Source organism: Suncus etruscus, chromosome 19, assembly GCF_024139225.1.
Source record: "Suncus etruscus isolate mSunEtr1 chromosome 19, mSunEtr1.pri.cur, whole genome shotgun sequence".
Classification (NCBI taxonomy): Eukaryota; Metazoa; Chordata; class Mammalia; order Eulipotyphla; family Soricidae; genus Suncus; species Suncus etruscus.
The window spans coordinates 44,604,890-44,619,476 of NC_064866.1; the positions used below are offsets into that span (position 1 = coordinate 44,604,890).

Sequence of the window (14,587 nt, forward strand, 5' to 3'; positions counted from 1 at the left end):
CAACCAAGGCATGGAGAAAACCAACAGTCATGTAAATTGGTTCAGCCATTATGGAAAAAAAAAACTTAAAAAAAGAGTCAGGCCACTGGAGAATGATGTTCATTATATGCAACTGTTTATTTAAAATAATTTTCTAAGTCTTCCCATAACTTAACACGTTTTACTGCACTTTCATCCCCTCAAACAGGTAGAAACAGCACTTACACTCTGTATTTTTTAATCACTATATATTCCAAACGACAGTTTTCTTTATTAATACTATAGCCAGTTCTACCAACCAAGAAGCAATATAAATTTAAAATTTTTAATATTCATGGTGCAATGGACAGTTTCTTGAGATATATCAGATGCTAGATGCTATTTTGAAATGATTACAACCAGCTGTTTGACTCAAGAAAATCATCTTACCATTCTTTCTCTTGTAAGACTAGAATAAATTATTTTTATTTATTGTTTATCTGTTTTTAAAATACCAAGAATATAATCCTCATCACATCATACAATTTTACTTCATTTTATTTGCTACTTCTCCCTCTATTATTCATAATTATCTTAAAGTAAACATGAATTCATTGTAAAATAAACACAAACCCACAATATTACAATAGAACCCCTATTAGAAGATAGAAGGTATTTCTTTTGAATGTCCATATTTCATTTCTACTTAAAGTCAATAATAACCACAAGTATAAAATGTATTTAAAAGAAAGATATGTTTCAATGATGGAATATATGCACTACTCATGAAAATCTACTGGATGATTTGCTAAGGTCAATAGAAGGAAAATGATGGAAAGTTAATCTTCAAATAATACTCTCATAAATGATAAATCATTTAAGAATATATCATGTTTATAAATTCAGACAGCAGTTGTAACAAAGAGGTGAGTGGCTGAATAGGGGTGGTAATATAACCAGCCTCCCTGGTTTATTTATCAGATGAACATTTAATTCAAAATAAAATAGACATTTCTGACAGAAAACAATTGTATCAAACTTTTTCCTTGAGAGAAATATAACCAGGAATTGCTTAAAATTAAAAAATTGGTAATCATCTAAAGTGGAGATCTACTCACCCTTCAATTCTTAGCTCTAATCACTTATTTAAAATAAATATCTTCCATGAAATAATCTTGCATTTGACTAAAATACCCTTTGTTACTTGGAATAATTCATACTTAGAATAATTCAAAGACTTGTTTTTAGATGTGTAAAATTCTGAGTGTGAAGAGTTTTGAAACCATCTATATATTTAGCAGCAGTTCAATCTTAGCAGAGAGATAGTTATCTTTTCCCTATGCATACTGAGTTTTCTTAAGCATATTTGATCAACTACAATAACAGTGATGCTGGTGGTAATTAGCTATGCTCTCAAATGTTTTCTTAAAAAATTAGATAATCTGAGGCCAGAGCGATGACATAGCAGTAAGGCGTTTGCCTTGCACGCAATCAACACAGGATGGACCTCGGTTTGAATCCCGGCATCCCATATGGTCCCCCGCGCCTGCCAGGAGTGACTTCTGAGTGCCACCAGGTAGGACCCCCCCAAAAAAGATAATCTGTGTAACATTAAAAACTAAGTGTTACACCACATACTTTCTTAACAAGGAATGATTGTTTTCTGGCTCTTGTAGGAAGAACAGAAACTAATCATGGCTTTTACCACTGGTTTTATCCTTGACAAACTACATCTAACATTCAAATATTGATTAGCTTAAGTATGTGATATTAAGGGCAAAAAAGGAAAATCATGATTTTATCAAAAGAAACTAAAATAGCATGGGAAGCGGTGAAATGAGCGTAACAAAGGTCCCAAGTTTACACTGTGATTCTGAACAGGATCTTCAAAAAGGCATTTATTTACATACCATTTCTGTGAACATTTCTTCTACCAAGATGAATTTCAAAGTAACAGTAGGCTAGCTCTGTCCTATTTTGTTAAGAACTAAACATTCAGATGACCTAGAAGTTCCATTTGCTAAAGTGCACCTGCTGACCAAATCTACATTGGCCCTACTGCAGCTACTCCCCAAAGTGACCACTGTTAGCAGTCACAACAGTGATTTTTTTTTTAACCTAATGCTTAATACAGTGGACTGGAAAAACAAAGCTACACATACTACCTTCTAAACTCCAGAGAGCAAGAGAACCTCATGAATCCTGAATACTGAAAATGTAAAGGGTCCATACAAATTCAGAGCTATATTTAATGTATTTTAATAGTCACTTGATATGCTCTTAAAAATCTCCGAGAAGCAGTTATTTCACCCAGGTCTTTTGGCAATATATTCAAAAGAAAAGAGCAGTACTGTGGAATTTTACGAAATTTGTTTTAAAGCTAAATTATTCAATATCTGTATTGCTATTGCACTCATATTGCCCGGAATACATCTAAAGAAACTGCAATAGTGATTGCAACAAAAGTATGGTAAGTGGGTCTACAATACATTTGATAGCCTTAATAGATAAAAAGTTTTCATAGAGGAAATGCAAAGAATTGCAATTTAAATCAGGATATATAAGCAAAACAATTATTTAACCTTATATAAAATCAAGTCTAACCCTTACCACTACAAATCTGTAAGGAATCAGAAAAGGATTTACAGTACATTGAGTCTTGACTATTGTTGCATTCCACTCTTGAAATCACGGAGCTGAAATAGCAATTTTCCCGATTTAAAGAAAAATAGATTTTATAAAAGGAGTTCTTTTAAGTCACTAATTACATCATTTATTACTAAGACAGCAACAAGTTATATGTATATATAATTTGCTCTGATGAAAGAAAAAAATTCTGTGACTCCTAACAATACTACATTTTCAATACTAAAGGAATTATCAGTAGCTATTCTTCTTGATCTAAGTCACTTTTCTCTGAAATATGTCAAGTAAGCTTTTAAGGATTCTGGGAGGGGCAGCTTCATGATTTTTTCTCTCAGTAAATTTTGAGGTGGCTCCTCCGATTTCATAGCTTCACTGTGATCTTTCTCTTCCTCTTCTTTGTTATCTTCTTCCATTTTTTCATCCTCTTCACTGTCTAAAGGCTGAGGAATAAGTTGGTTACCCACAAAGACGTAAGTGTTAATTCTCTGCTTAACTCTCTTTCTTTTCCTTTTCGGTGGAGCCCTCTGAGAAATTCCTTTGGCCTGCATCTCATCATTTATGAAATTTCTAAGAGTGCGGCGGATGTAAATACGAGCCAAGTCCTGTAGATTCCTCACGGCACAGGGGGCTGAAAAACAAACATAAACAAAACAGACATGAAGAGTAAAACATATAATTTATTTCACAGAACAAAACTGCACTTCTTTTTTGTTTGTTGTTTTTGGGCCACACTGTTGACACTCAGGGGTTACTTCTGGCTATGCGCTCAGAAATTGCTCCTGGCTTGGGGGACCATATGAGACGCTGGGGATCAAACTGTGGCCCATCCTAGGCTAGCGCTTGCAAGGCAGACACCTGACTTCTAGTGCCACTGCTCTGGCCCCAAAACTGCATTTCTTAATGAATGCTAAGACACAAAATTATAAAAACTCTAACTCGTTTTGTTTTACTTAGCCACACCTGGTGTTGCTTGGAGTTTATTCCTATGCTTTGTGCTCAGGGGACCATATGCTGTGATGGTTATTGAATCCAGGCTTCCTACATGCAAGTCTAACGCTTTATAAACTTATACACTGGATCCACTTATACACTGATCCGCTTATACACTGGATCTATCTATCCAGCCCTAAAAACTCTGACTTTGACCTAACAAAGATTTCAAGGTGATCACTATATATTGACTACCCATTTCAGCACTGAGAACAATACAATGAATAGCAGAGTTTTGTATGTTCAAATGTTTGTGTTGTGAGTACAGTACATGAGTATGTAACTTCATATGTAAATTCTTTGAATGGGTAAACAAAAACTTACAAACTGAATACATGTGAATTAAGTAGTTAAAGAAAAATTTTTTTGTTTTTGTTTTTCGGGTCACACCCATTTGATGCTCAGGGGTTACTCCTGGCTAAGCGCTCAGAAATTGCCCCTGGCTTGGGGGGACCATATGGGACGCCGGGGGATCGAACCGCTGTCTTTCCTTGGCTAGCGCTTGCAATTTTGCAGACAATTTACCTCTAGCGCCACCTCGCCAGCCCCAAGTAGTTAAAGAAATTTTACCATTGTTTTCACATTGTAGTTTTTAGGTTTTATTTCTTGGGCGGGGGTGGGGGTAGTAGACCATTTGGGACCAAGCCCAGTAGTGCTCAAGTATTATACTTCTGGGGCCGGAGAGATAGTATAGAGGTAAGGCGTTTGCCTTTCATGCAGAAGGTCATTGGTTCAAATCCCGGCATCCCATATGGTTCCCCGTGCCTGCCAGGAGCGATTTCTGAGCGTGGAGTCAGGAGTAACCCGTGAGCATTGCCGGGTGTGGGCCCCCCCCCCAAAAAAAGTATTATACTTCTGGCTCTGGAATTACAACTGGCAGATTTGGTGAACTGTACTGGATATCATGGCAGTCAGCCATGTGCAAGACAAATGCCCATGTACTATCTTTCCAGTCAGGTTTAAAAATTTTTGTTGTTGTTGTTGTTTAGGGATGGGTAGGGCACATACAGTGATGTGCAGGGTTTACTCTTGGCTCAGCACTCAGGAATTACTCCTGGAATTACTCAGGAATTACTTTTCTGAGAACCATGTAAATGTTAGATTAAAACCCAAATTAACAGTATACAAAGCAAGCCTTACGCTTTGTACTATCACTCTAGGTCACAAGTTTTATTTTTATTTATTTTTTTCTTTTTGGGTCACACCTGGTAGCACTCAGGGCCTACTCCTGGCTCTGCACTCAGAAATCACTTGTGGCAGGCAAAGAGGGACCATCTGGGATGCTGAGAATTGAACCTTGGTTGGCTGCCTGCAAGGCAAATGCCCTACCTGCTATGCTATCACTGCAGCCCATACAATTTAATTTTTTGTTTTTGTTTCTGGTTTTTGGGTCACAACCAGCAGCACTCAGGGATTACTCCTAGCTCTGGCTCAGAAGTCACTCCTGGCAGGCTTCCTGGTTCATCCTGTATCGGCCGCATGCAAGGCAAATGCCTTAATGTTGTACTATTGCTCTGGCCCCACAATTTGATTTTTTTTTTTGGTTTTTGGGCCACACCTGGCAACACTCAGGAGTTACTTCTGGCTCTATGCTCAGAAATCACCCCTGGCAGGTACGGGGGACCATATGGGATGCCGGGATTCGAACTGTCCTTCTGCATGGAAGGCGGCGCCTTACCTCCAGGTTATCTCTCCGGCCCCACAAAATTTGATTTTTAAAAAGTCATATGCAAAGCTATTCAAAGAACTCAAATAGAGGCAAAACATTTTAAATAACTATCTTTGAGCAGGAAAGCTATTATATTAATTTTTTCTTTCTACAAATCAACAAATAAAGCTGGCTCATAGAAACTCAGGAACAGTAAAGGCTATGTATGTAGTAAGGGGCAAATCATAAGAAAAGATACTCTAATTAGGAAAGAAGAAAAAGTTTAAATAACTTTAACACACATTTTGAGAACCAGGAGGATCGCAGTGGGTAAGGTACTTGCCTTGCATGAGGCTGACAGGGGTTCAGTCCCTGTCACCACATAATAGTCCCAGTGCAGCACCAGGCATAACCAAAAAAGAAGAAAAAAAAAGAAAGAAAAGAACAAAAAAAAAACCCAGAAGGATAACAAACAAACCCCAAAATTTGTATAAGGAGGAAATAAAAATTTGAGCAGAAATCAGTGACACAGAGATCAAGGAAATACTACCAAAGGTCAATGAAACCAGAAGCCAATAAATAAGATGAACTTTAAGATGGCTAAAATCAGGTAGATAAATAAGACAGCTAAAAATCAGGAGGAAAATAGGATCAGAGGTGAAAGGACAGATACTACAACTAACCATTGAGAAATACAAAAGGGTTATTTATTTTAATATCTTTATTTAAGCACTATGATTACAAACATGTTTGTAGTAGGGTTTTAGTTATTAAAAAGTACACCCCCCTTCACTAGTGTAACATTCCCACCACCAATGCCTCCATCTCTTCCCTCCCCAACACCTCGCCTGTATTCAAAACAGGCTTTCTACATCCCTCACTCACTGACATTGTTATGATAGTTCTCAGCGTGGTTATTTCTCTAACTGCACTCACCACTCTTTGTGGTAAGCTTCATCTTGTAGGTCAGTCCTTCCAGCCCTCATTTCTATTGTCTCTGTGTATTATTACAATACTGTCTTTTATTTTTTCTTAAAACCCAGAGATGAATGAGACTATTCTGTTTCTATCTCCCTCTGACTTATTTCACTCAGCATAAGTTTCCATGTTCATCCATGTATAGGAAAATTTCATTACTTCATTTTTCCTGACAGCTGCATAGTATTCCACTGTGTATATGTACCATAGTTTCTTTAGCCATTCATCTATTGTTGGGCATCTAGGTTGTTTCCAGATTCTGGCTATTGTAAATTAGGTGCTTCAATGAATATAGGTGTGCAGAGGGCATTTTTGTAGTGTGTTTTTGTGTTCTGAAGGTATAACTCTAAGAGTGGTATAGCTGGATCATATGGGAGCTCAATTTCCATTTTTTTGAGGAATCTCCATATTGTTTTCCATAGAGGCTGGACTAGATGGCATTCCTACCAGCAGTGAATGGGAGTCCCTTTCTCCCCACATCCCCGCCAGCAATGATTGTTCTTGTTTTTTGTGATGTGTGTCAGCCTTTGTGGTGTGAGATGGTACCTCATTGTTGTTTTGATTTGCATCTACCTGATAATTAGTGATGTGGAACATTTTTTTCATGTGTCTTTTGGCCATTTGTAGAGAAATACAAATTATTTTAACAGGTTATTACAAACAACTCAAAAATCCAGAAGAAATTGATAAAATCTTAAAATTATATATCCTTCCATAACAGAACAAGGAGGAAGTAGAAAACCTGAAGGGATCAAATATAAACAAGTACATTGAGTAGTGATTTTAAATATTCCCAAGAACAAAAATCTTGGGACCAAGGAGAAAGTATAGTGGTTAAAGAGGTTTACCTGACTCAGGTTCAATCCCACCTAAGCACTACTAGGAGTGATTCCTGAGCATAGGGTCAGAAATGAGTTCTGAATACAACTGAATATGACTCTTTCTTCCTCCCTGCAGCCTCAAATAAAGAGTCATTCCTGACATCTTCTATGAAGCCAATATTATACTAATACTCAGAGCAGTGATATTACTTTAAAAGAAAACATCCAACAAATCACATTGATGAACATCAACAGATCATAAAGTTGAGATAAAAATATATACATTGGAATACTAAATAGTTATAGTAAGGATAAAATCATGGAATTTGCTTTCTTTTGGTGGAACTGCAGAATGTCACATGAAATAAGTCAAGGACAAAGACAAATACTTGATTGTCTCATTAATCTATGGTATACAGAATAGTTTAGTAAGACAAGTCAAGGTATCAGAGGCGAGCAAACCTTGGCACTAATTTACAGAAACCAATTCCATAGAAGTAAGTAAATGGAGTGGGAAAGCAAGACGAAACAAACTAGAGGTAAACATAGGAGCAAGGATCAGGGGCTTGGACTCATCTGTGGTATAGAGGTGAAGTAGCTGTGTATCTAACTCACCAGACTCATTAATAACTCACTGTAATCATAGGGCCCCAAATACAGCTATTAAAACTTAAAAACATATGTTTGGAAGGTGGGAAAAAACTTTGGATCACTGGTTAAGAAATGTAGATACTGGTGATAGGATTGTAGTTGGGACATTATAAGACCATACTGTCAGCAGCAATCTAAATCACAGTACCAAAATTAAAACATGAAAAGCTTAAAATGAAAAGCAGGAGGGTAATAGTACAGTGGGTAAGGTGCTTGCCTGGGTTGGATCTCTGGCTAACCCTAACTGTCCCCTTTAGATCACCAGGAGAAACTACTGAGCAGTACCAAGGGTAAAAATAAATGAAAATTGTAGATGTCAGTCAGACAGAATAGAGACAGAATAGAGAGAGCACCTTTGTCTTGCTTGCAAGAAAGCCAGAATCAAATCTGATTCTCCCACATAATCCTCCAAGCATGCCAGAATTATGCTGCATGCACAGCCAGAGTAAACCTTGGCTGCTACTTAGTGTCCCCCCCAAAAACCATCAAAAATGTAAAAAATAAAGAAGGTCTTTTAGAACATGCAATGAAAATGACTTTAGATCCTTGGAGGAGTATAAAATTTAAGAACAAGAAAGGAAAATATGGGGCCAGAGTGATAACAAATCCCAACCCCACTAAATAAAGGGTTGAGGAGATAGTACAGGGATTGGGGTACATGCTTCTCAAGCACAAGGCCCTAGTTTGATGCCTGGCACCACATGGCCCCACTGCCAGACAGTCAGGTGTGGTCCTACAGTCTCCCAAGTACCAGCAGGCAGCCTTGTTAGTCCCTGGCACTGCAGGCCCACATCTTTAGCCCAAACATTCAGTAGTCTAGACCAGTTAGCTATGAGTCTCCAGGAATAGTGTTGGGGCCTCCTGAGCAAGGCTTGGTAGCCCCTCTCCCCACAAAGAGAATAACTATCAGATAAAAATTAAAGATGAAAAAATGAAGCAAATTGAAGCAAGAAGCAATTATGATAAACTCATTTATTGGACATTTTTACTTACTAGTTCCCCGAACTATGATATGGCAATCTTTTTATTTTTTCATTTGAAGTTTCAGTAGCTCTCAGTGAATCATTCCCTCTTTGAAATACATTTCCTTCTGAGTTTTAAACATGCTGTGCACACTGGTGGCTCTCTTTTCATGATCTAACTCTGTTTTATCGGATAGCCTGGTGGTTCACAGGTACAATCCTAATAGTTCTTATCTAGACCTATTCTTTCCTAAGTGTTCTCACTCATTGTCATGACTTCAAATGTCACTTTTGGCTTTGTTTTTGTTTCAGGGCCGCTCATACTGATGTTCAGAGGTTACTTCTGCTCTGTACTTAGGAATCACTTCTGATCATAGGAGATGCTGAGAAATGAACCTGGGTGGTCCACATGCAAGAAAAATGCCCTACTCACTGTACTAACATTCCAGCCACTCACATATCACTTTCATGTCAAGAATTTTCACAATTTTCATGACCCTCATACAACAGGTTCATACCCACTCAAACACCTGACAGTTCTGTCAGCAACTCAAAACATAGCAAACATAACACATGTGCTCTTCTCCCACACATGTGTACTGTACCACCTTTCAACATTCAAACTGCCCACATTCACACCGATTCTCTTCAAATCTAAGAAACATCTTGTATCTTCTATAACCAAATCACTGACCCTCAATCACCTTAGACTGTATAATATATTTTTGAGACCCATGGTCTTTGGGACTTAAAAAAAGAGGGTTTTACATGGTTGTCTCCCTCAGTATTGAAAATAATAACACCAAATTTAGCATGGTTCACAACTATAATTAACAAATAATTTTTGTTTGACTTGATTTATTCTCATTTCCTGAAGGCAGTAAGCTGAATGAACAGAAAAAAGGATATTAAAAGAAAAAAACAAATTGAATAAGTATGTTGACCATATTAGTACATATTTAAATTATATATCATCTTTAATCCCAAGCAAAGAGTTGAATAAAATTCACAATCAGAAAAGATCAATACTAAAAAAAATAATAAAAAAAAAGAAAAGATCAACAGTTACTTACGGAGCCCAACAGAATCCGATTTGCCATTGTCATTCTTACTTGGTTGTACAAGTGGAGCAAATGAAACAGCAAGGATGTTCTTACTTTCCCAAGTGTTCTGACCAGTTCGCATAATTTGTGTTAACTAGGTGGAGAGGACAAAAGATACATGCATGTTTAATTCTGGAAGAGTGATCACTTTAGAGTCACAATTCTAACAAGGTAATAGTCAGTAGTTTGAATTTAAATTTGAATGTAACCAAATAAATTACCTAATGTTTAAATGAATTAAACATTTATTAATGTAAAAGAAATTACAAATATCTGCTTTTCAAAAAACAATTCTATACCCAAGAAACACCCAAATGTAGTCAAATAACTGCATGTTCTGATAGTTTCTAAATGTAATATTACAAACTACTCCTGCCACATTTCCCAAAATATATCTCCTACAAATGTCCAATTATTTGGCCAAAGCCTCTAGTCATAACAATGTGGTTTTTTTTTGGTTTTTGGGTCACACTCGGCAGCACTCAGGGGCTACTCCTGGTTCTACGCTCAGAAATCTCTCCTGGCAGGCTTGGGGGACCACATGGGATGCCGGGATTTGAACCACCGTCCTTCTACATGTAAGGCAAATGCCTTACCTCCATGCTATCTCTCTGGCCCCATAACAATGTGTTTTATTATAATACCAGCCATGATGGTAAGAATATAAATTCTAGGGACCGGCGAGGTGGTGCTAGAGATAAGGTGTCTGCCTTGCAAGCGCTAGCCAAGGAAGGACTGCGGTTCGATCCCCCGGCATCCATATGGTTCCCCCAAGCCAGGGGCAATTTCTGAGCACTTAGCCAGGAGTAACCCCTGAGCATCAAATGGGTGTGGCCCGAAAAAACAAAACAAAAAATATTCTAAAAAAAAAAGAATATAAATTCTATTTCTAATCCTAACTCAGTATTTATTTATTTATTTTCTTTATTTAAACATCTTGATTACAAATATGATTGTGATTAGGTTTCAGTCATGTCTAACTCAGTATTTATAATAAAGAAATGAAATGTGTCACTTAAAAATTGTATCCACAGGGGGAAGGGAAATATTGTATCCACAACATAAAAACACTGATTCATAATGAGTTGGTATCTTCAATTCACATTATAAAAATGAGGCCATTATCACATTTTACATTAATATAATTGTAAAAAAATATAATGGTGGGGCTGGAGCATTAGCACAAGCAGTAAGGCATCTGCCTCACATGTGCTATGCTAGCCTAGGACTGACCACAGTTCAATCTTCCCGCGTTCCATATGGTCCCCCAAGCCAGGAGCAATTTCTGAGTGCATAGCCAGGAGTAACCCCTGAGCGTCACTGGGGGTGGCCCAAAAACCAAAGGAAAAAAAAAGATACCAATGGAAATTTGTGTTTTAATTTGACTGAAAACATATTTAAGAAAAATAGAAAAGGGTAGAAGCGATAGTAGAGAGGATAGGGAGTTTGAGTTTGCCTTACACATGACCAACTCATTTTATATCCTTGGCATCCAATATGGTCTAAGCCTACAGGAGTAATTTTTGAGTACAGAGCCAAGAATAACCCCTTAGCACAGCCAGATGTGATCCCAAAATAAAACAAAAACAGAAGAAAACTATTATTTGGGATTTAAACTCTGCAAGTATCATTTTTCCAGAAACATTTTTTCACTGAGATTTTCCTAGTAGCCCCTTCTTTTGGTATGGGTTGGTGGGTGGGGGTGGGATGATATCAGGGATAAAATTTGTGTTTTACTCATGCTGAATATGCATGTCACCAGTTTAATCAGCTCTCTACTACATCTTTTTCTTTCTCTAAAAAAAATTGGGGACTACACCCAGCAGTGCGCAGGTCTTACTCCTGAGTTGTACGAGGTATCTATAAAGAATATTCCTTTTTTAAAGGAATATTTAGGAAATCTACTGCATTTCCTATTTTAAATCAAATATTTCATATAATACTGAGAGAATAAGACACTAAGTGGACATTACCTGGTCTTCTATCGGCATGACAAGAATACCACCAACTTTTAGTAGTATTTTCATGTAGTTTTCATGGTCTTTCTGAACTCCCGCTCCACAGTAAATCCGATCATACTGATGGCTATCTGATGCTATCTGGAGGCAATTACCAACCACAAATGCAGGTTCACAGAACTCAAATCTGCATTGAAAAACAATTATTTTTTATTCATTACACAAAAAGTTAAGTCTGAAAAATTCACATAATCCAGTTCTAAGAAAGAGCAAAGTTACCAAGTTTATGATAAGATATATAAAATTTGACTTAAATATATTTAACATTTGAAAGTGATTAGATATTATTAATGATAGTCTAGGTGGTTTCAAAATATTAATTGACTTTTTGCCACACTGAAACCTCACTTCACAGGCCAGGTAAGCTGGCCTCGCCCAGAGGTTGAAAACCAAGAGAAAAGCCTCAGCCTCCCACTGGCGCCCAGGACCCCAAATTGTCAGCCAGGTGAGTGAAATCCAGCAAGACACGTAGAAAACACCACATTGCAAGTGTGATAATGAGGAAACAATATAGACCCGTACCATGCTTAGAGAATAAAGATGGTAGCTCTGATGACCTGACAAATGCCAAACCACCTATATAGCCTTTCAGATATAGACTTTAGAGAAGAAATATGGAGGATGCTCAAACAACTGAAAGAAAGAATGGAAAGAACTGAACGAACCACAACCAGGACTCAAGACATGAAAACAAAAATAAGAAAAATTCAAAATGAAATAATAGGGATGAAAAACTTGATAGGCAAATGAAAAGTTCATTGGAAGGCCTCACCAGCAGAGTAACAGCTGCTGAGGATAAAATTAGTGAGCTGGAAAATGAGCTACCTAACAACTCCATACAACAGAAGAGGTTGGAAAGAGCCTTAAAATAAATGACCAGACTATGGAAAAAGTCCTCCAAGAATGTGAACAAGATGAAAATAGAAGTCTGGGATAAATTCAACAGAAACAACTTAAGAATCATTGGAATCCCTGAGACTGAGGAAGAAAATTCATACGAAAAACCATCCATCATTAAAGAGAAATTCCCAGAGCTAAGAGTACATGCAACCACACCCTGGATGCCTGAAGAGTACCAGCTAAAAGAGACCCAAAGGAAAGCACCCAAGGCAGCTTGTAGTCATAATGATGTATACTACAGATAGGGATAGAATACTGAAGGCAGCAAGATCAAAACAAAAATTTTTACATTGAAGCATCCTTAAGATTTCCAGTGGATTATCACAAACAACCCTCACAACACAAAGACAGTGGTGGGATATAGTAACAAAACTCAATGAAGGGGCCAGAGTGATGGCACAATGGTAAGGTGTTTGCCTTGCATGTGGCTGACTCAGGACAGACCCCGGTTCAATCCCCCGGAATCCCATATGGTCTCCTGAGCCAGGAGCCACTTCTGAGTGCATAGCCAGGAGTAACCCGTGAGCATCACCGGGTGTGGCCCAAAAACCAAAACCAAAACCAAAATTAAACTTCCCCCCAAACAAAAACAAAAACCCTCAAACAAAAAAACGAAACAAAACAAACAAAAAAACCTTCAATGAAATGAATGCTTCATCAAGAATACTTTAACCCAGGGCCCGAGGGATAGTACAGTTAAACATACCAATTAAGAAACAAAGAATGGCAAAATAGATAAAAAATTGAACCAACATTTTGCTGCCTACAGAAAGATGCTGAATAGTCAAGCAAACAACTCTCTTAAAAAGGATGGGGTGTCTTTTAATATCAGCCCACATAGACTTTAGGCTTATAAAGGTTACAAGAGAAAGAGATGGGAATGTCTTAGGGATATGAACACCAAGAAGAAATAATACTTCTAAACATACTGATGGGCCAGCAAAATACTTAAAACAACTGTTGATAAACCTGAAAAATAATACATCAGTCACAACAAAATAATACTGGGAGAAAGTGCATCAGTAGCAACACAATAATACTGGGAGACTTCAATATCTCCTTGTCACCCCTTGATAGGTCAACCAGGCTAAAACTTAACATAGATAGGAAGAAATAAAAGAGAGTGGCTTAGTAGATTTATAGAACTCTACATTCTCTCAGAACTGGAAGCACATTCTTCTCCAATGTACATGGTACATTCTCCATGGTAGACCACATGCTGGATCATAAAACATAAATCCATAAGATCAAGAGGATAGAAATTATTTCTGCTATCTTCTCAGACCATAAAGCACTGAAAATGAAGGTGAATTATAAGTGGACATGGAGAAATAACTTTAAAAAGAGAAATTAAACAGTTTACTACTGAACAACCAGTGGGTCAGAGACAAAATTGAAGAGGAAATCAAAAGATTCCTTGAAACAAATCAGAATGAAGACACGGATTATTAGGGTCTGTGGGACTCAGCAAAAGCAGTATTAAGAGGGAAATTTAGGGGCAGAGTGGTGGCTCAGTGGTCAGGCAATTGCCTTGCACATGGCTGACCTAAGACGTACTATGGTTTGATCCCCTGTTATCCAATATGGTCCCACAAGCCAGGAGTGATTTCTGAGCTCATAGCCAGGAGTAACCCCTGAGCGTCATTGGGTGTGGCCCAACCCAACCCCCCCCAAAAAAAAAGAAAAAAGAGGGAAATTTATAGCTTTACAAACATTCCTAAAAAGGAAGAAAAGGCCTACATAAATAATGATACTGCTAAGAAAATTGAAAAATGACCAACAAAATGAGATGAAAGTAAGCAAGTGGAAGGAAATAATAAAACTTACAGCAGAAATTAATGACTGGATACTGAAAAAAAAAAAAACAATCCGAAAGATCAATGAAAGCAAGAGTTGGTACTTTGAAAAAATA

At 37.4% G+C, this 14,587-nt stretch overlaps 1 protein-coding gene across 1 annotated transcript in view; it reads right to left on the reverse strand.

The window, feature by feature from the left end:
• Positions 1 to 433: 433 nt before the first annotated feature.
• The window catches only part of PCMTD1 (protein-L-isoaspartate (D-aspartate) O-methyltransferase domain containing 1), a 91,231-nt gene continuing 77,077 nt past the window's right edge, over positions 434 to 14,587 (reverse strand). The window contains exons 4-6 of the mRNA XM_049765864.1: positions 11,731 to 11,902; positions 9,728 to 9,851; positions 434 to 3,232 (exon numbers count right to left, since the gene is read on the reverse strand). Coding sequence (XP_049621821.1) covers positions 2,865 to 3,232; positions 9,728 to 9,851; positions 11,731 to 11,902 — 664 coding nt within the window. The 3' untranslated portion in view covers positions 434 to 2,864. The remainder of the gene's footprint in view (positions 3,233 to 9,727; positions 9,852 to 11,730; positions 11,903 to 14,587) is intronic.